At 59.2% G+C, this 4,231-nt stretch overlaps 1 protein-coding gene across 1 annotated transcript; it reads left to right on the top strand.

Annotated features, from left to right (window-relative positions):
- The first annotated feature begins 223 nt into the window (after positions 1 to 223).
- Positions 224 to 3,911, top strand: LOC113216048 (cytochrome P450 4g15). The gene is made up of 5 exons (XM_026435746.2): positions 224 to 336; positions 1,346 to 1,543; positions 1,629 to 2,750; positions 2,828 to 3,013; positions 3,448 to 3,911. Exons 2-5 carry the CDS (start codon positions 1,357 to 1,359, stop codon positions 3,654 to 3,656), a joined length of 1,704 nt encoding a protein of 567 aa, XP_026291531.1. The 5' UTR covers positions 224 to 336; positions 1,346 to 1,356; the 3' UTR covers positions 3,657 to 3,911.
- Positions 3,912 to 4,231: the final 320 nt, after the last annotated feature.

Genomic DNA, 4,231 nt, shown 5'->3' with positions numbered 1-4,231 from the left:
GACGTGTTCTATAGTGACGATAGAGTGTTAGCAATGCTTCGGCTGGTCGTGCATGGTTCGCGTAAGCCGGCGCTGCTGTTCTCGGCGGTGACGCTTGCAAGTCATTTTTACATTCAATTCCCCTGTTCGCTTGACCTCGTCTCCCCCTGGGGCACCCTGGGCTACCCCGGGCCGCCCCCCGCGCCCCGCCACCCACCCCGCGGGGGACAACCTTCCTCCCACCACATGGCGTCACACGGGGCACACGCTAAAACAATAAAAACCGAGCGGCTGGTCGTAGAAGGCCAGTTCGGCTTGTGGGCTTCAGGGAACAAGAGAGAAAATCTAGTACTTAAGGTACCGTGTCCGATCGCCTCTAGTGAAGTGATATATTTGTGTGTCTGTGTGAGCGCGCCTGCGCTGGTTCGACTCCCACTCGGGTCAACCTGTGAAAAAGTGTCGGGGTCGTCGATCAGTTTTCTTTTACCGGCTTCACGAGCTTTCCTTGTGGACGCACATCTGTCCGCTTTCAGCCTCCTTACTTGGATACATCAGCCCTGTAATCGGTGAACCCGCCCAATGAGCTATTTTCCGAAAAAAGATGAACAGGAGGAATATCGTCTGCTCCCGGGCCATCACAAAACCTATCGACCAATCATGGCTTTGTGGTGGTCCGGGAGCAGACGATATTCCTCCTATTCTTCTTATTCGGAAAATAGCTCATTTCCCGAGTTTGTCTGTGGCCGGCCGCGCGCCCGGCGGGGCAGGAGGCCGGCCCGGCAGGCGCGCTGTTTAGTAATTCGTGAGTGCGAGTCTCGCGGGCGGCCCGCCATTGTATGGTTAATTAGACCAGAACATTGACTATTCGTGGCATCCGGTCAACGAAGCGAGTCACTCTGATCTAATTCACAACAAGCCGCGCGGCGCGCGTCATACATTGTCGATCAGGTTTCAAATATTTCGATTGTTTCCCGCGTTTTTTGCCGTCCCGCTCCATAATATGTATACTCTCGTGGACGTTGCGTCACAGTCGTTCCAGCCGCCTACCGTATCGCTGCTGGCCGCGGTGCGCCCCGCCCCGCCCCGCCCCGCGCCGCCGAGCCACGATAGGCCGGCGAGCTGAGGTCCGCGGGCGGCGGCCCCGGCCCCGCGGCCTCTGACCTAGCGCAAGTTGGGTTTTGCATACAAGGGATGGGACCGGAAGTGCCTGGCCGGCCAGGTCGGTCGTCGGCACCAAAGGCTTGCTGCGAGCAGGGCGCGCGGGCCGACACCAGTCGCCGCCCGCACCTGCTCGCACTAGGTTAACCCCGCCGTAGCCGCAGCCGCCCGTCGCCTGCCTGACCAAGACACCCCTTCCGTTTTGCAGATCTAAACACAATGGCGGTCGCCGATCTGCTCACGCCCACGGGCCTCTTTTACTACCTCCTGGTGCCCACCGTCATCCTGTGGTACGCCTACTTCCGCTACTCGCGCAGACGCCTCTATGAGCTCGCCGCCAAGATCAACGGACCCGATGGTCTGCCCCTTCTCGGTTCCGCCCTCGACTTCACCGGCAACGCCCACCGTAAGTTTCTCGTCTGCCGCGCTTGGTGTGCCCGGCGCCTGAAATTGAGTCTCATCTCATCACACGACTGTTTGTCTGTCCGCAGAGGTCTACAAGACTGTCTGGACCAGGTCCCAGGACTACGACAACGAGGCCCCCATCAAGCTGTGGATCGGACCCCGTCTGCTCGTCTTCCTGCAGGACCCCCGTGACATTGAGCTGATCCTGGGCAGCAACGTGCACCTCGACAAGTCCCCCGAGTACCGCTACTTCGCCCCCTGGTTCGGCAACGGCCTGCTCATCTCCACCGGCGACCACTGGAGGAGCCACCGCAAGCTCATCGCCCCCACCTTCCACTTGAACGTCCTCAAGTCCTTCATCGACCTGTTCAACCACAACAGCCGTGGTGTGGTCGAGAAGCTGCGCAAGGAGATTGGCCATGAGTTCGACGCCCACGAGTACATGTCCGAGGCCACCGTCGAGATCCTGCTCGAGACCGCCATGGGTGTGAGCAAGAAGGAGCAGCAGTCCGGCTTCGAGTACGCCATGGCCGTCATGAAGATGTGCGACATCCTCCACCTTCGTCACACCAAGTTCTGGCTCCGCCCCGAGACCATCTTCCGCTTCACTAAGTACTTCGGCGAGCAGAAGCGCCTGCTCGGCATCATCCACGGTCTGACCAAGCGCGTCATCGCCAACAAGAAGCTCGAGTTCAACAAGGGAGTCCGCGGCTCCCTCGCCAACTACCCCGGCATGAAGCCCGTCGCTGAGACTGAGACCAAGGCCAGCAAGAGCACCAAGGTTACCGAGGACACCGGCATGTCATACGGACAGAGCGCTGGTCTTAAGGACGATCTGGATGTTGATGACAACGATGTCGGTGAGAAGAAGCGTCTGGCTTTCCTCGACCTGCTCATCGAGTCTGCCCAGAACGGCGTTGTGCTCACCGACCAGGACATCAAGGAGGAGGTCGACACCATCATGTTCGAGGGTCACGACACCACCGCGGCCGGAAGCTCCTTCTTCCTGTGCATGATGGGTGCCCACCCCGACATCCAGGACAAGGTCGTCGAGGAGCTGGACCAGATCTTCGGTGACTCCGACAGGCCCGCCACCTTCCAGGACACCCTGGAGATGAAGTACCTCGAGCGCTGCATGCTGGAGACCCTCCGCATGTACCCACCCGTGCCCATCATTGCCCGCCAGCTCAATGAGGAAGTCAAGATGGGTGAGTAGATCCCCCGCTGACGTCCCTTTCTCTTCGTTGTCGTTCGTACCAACCCTAACGGCCGCTTTCCATTTCAGCCTCCAACGGCTGCATTGTGCCCGCCGGGTGCACCGTCATCGTCGCCACCGTCAAGCTCCACCGCAACGAGACGATCTACCCCAACCCCACCGTCTTCAACCCCGACAACTTCCTGCCCGAGAAGTCCGCTGCCCGCCACTACTACGCATTCGTGCCCTTCAGCGCTGGCCCCAGGTCTTGCGTCGGTAAGTAACGCCGCGGTTCCGAGGCACGAACGTAGTTGGAAGTCCCATCGGTCATTTCCTGGTTGTGGCCACATGGCTGTTGGCCACCCCCACGGCGAACCGGGGAGCCCGGGCGAGCGAGAGAGACGGCACCCGTGGCTTAACGCCGGTCCCCCGGTCCCAATCGATCTCTCCTCCTGCCTGCCTCTCACCCTCCCGGCCCCTCGCCTGGAGCCTGCATGCTTGAGCCTGGCTGGAGGCTGGAGCCACGCGAGGTCGGGCTGCGCTCGCCTCTCTTCTTCTTCTTTCCCTACTCTGTTCTTTCTTTTAAACGTTCTTTCTTTGCCTCTCTCCCTCTCTTGCCCCTGCTCCATCTTTCGGTTTTACCACAGTGAATTTCGCTCTCTCCATCCTTCGGCATTCAAATAACGCATCTATTTCTTACCTCGTTCCAGGCCGCAAGTACGCCATGCTCAAGCTCAAGATCCTCCTTTCCACCATCCTCCGTAACTACCGCGTCAAGTCCACCGTCCCCGAGAAGGACTACCAGCTCACCGCCGACATCATCCTCAAGCGCGCCGACGGCTTCAAGATCGCCCTCGAGCCCCGCAAGAGGTCCGGCGTGAGCGTGAGCCCCAGCACCGCCACCCCCGTCCGCGCCTAGGCCCTGGACCCCGTCCGGGACCCGAGTGCGGCGCGTCGTGATGCGCCGTGTGTGATAAGTGCCTTGTATTTAGCGGAGGATCTATGTGTAAATTAGGTTGTATTTATTTAAATTAGTCGCCCTTTATGTATGTGTATTTAGTGCCATCCGTCTTGTGTCGTTTGTCCCGCGGTGTCCCGCGCGGCGGGCGGCGACGACGATATCAATGTACATTCTGAGGTACCAAACAATAAACCAATACATAGTGATACAAAACTCGTTTACTGCTTCGGTGACCGCACCGGCCGCGGCGGCGGCGGTGGTACAGCACCACCGCAGATCCACTCTTTCCATGACACAACATCTGATGGTATAATCTATCACGGAAAATCTCCCCCGACACGGCGGCTGCCGCTAGAAAGCGGGCGCGGTGGGGACCGCGTGGAAGACGGTGGAGCGCAGAGTTGAACATTTTTTGGCAAGCTTCTTCAAAAAGACCAATAACGATTGCGCGAAGAGTTTCCGCGGCGTAGAAAGGAGAAAATCATAAACACACTTTGCGCCCCCCAACTTCCCTTCACCTAGTCACCCCGAGT

This window comes from Frankliniella occidentalis, unplaced genomic scaffold, assembly GCF_000697945.3.
Source record: "Frankliniella occidentalis isolate FOCC.00 unplaced genomic scaffold, Focc_3.1 Scaffold2764, whole genome shotgun sequence".
Taxonomy (NCBI): Eukaryota; Metazoa; Arthropoda; class Insecta; order Thysanoptera; family Thripidae; genus Frankliniella; species Frankliniella occidentalis.
This window is presented reverse-complemented; position numbering and strand designations above follow the sequence as displayed.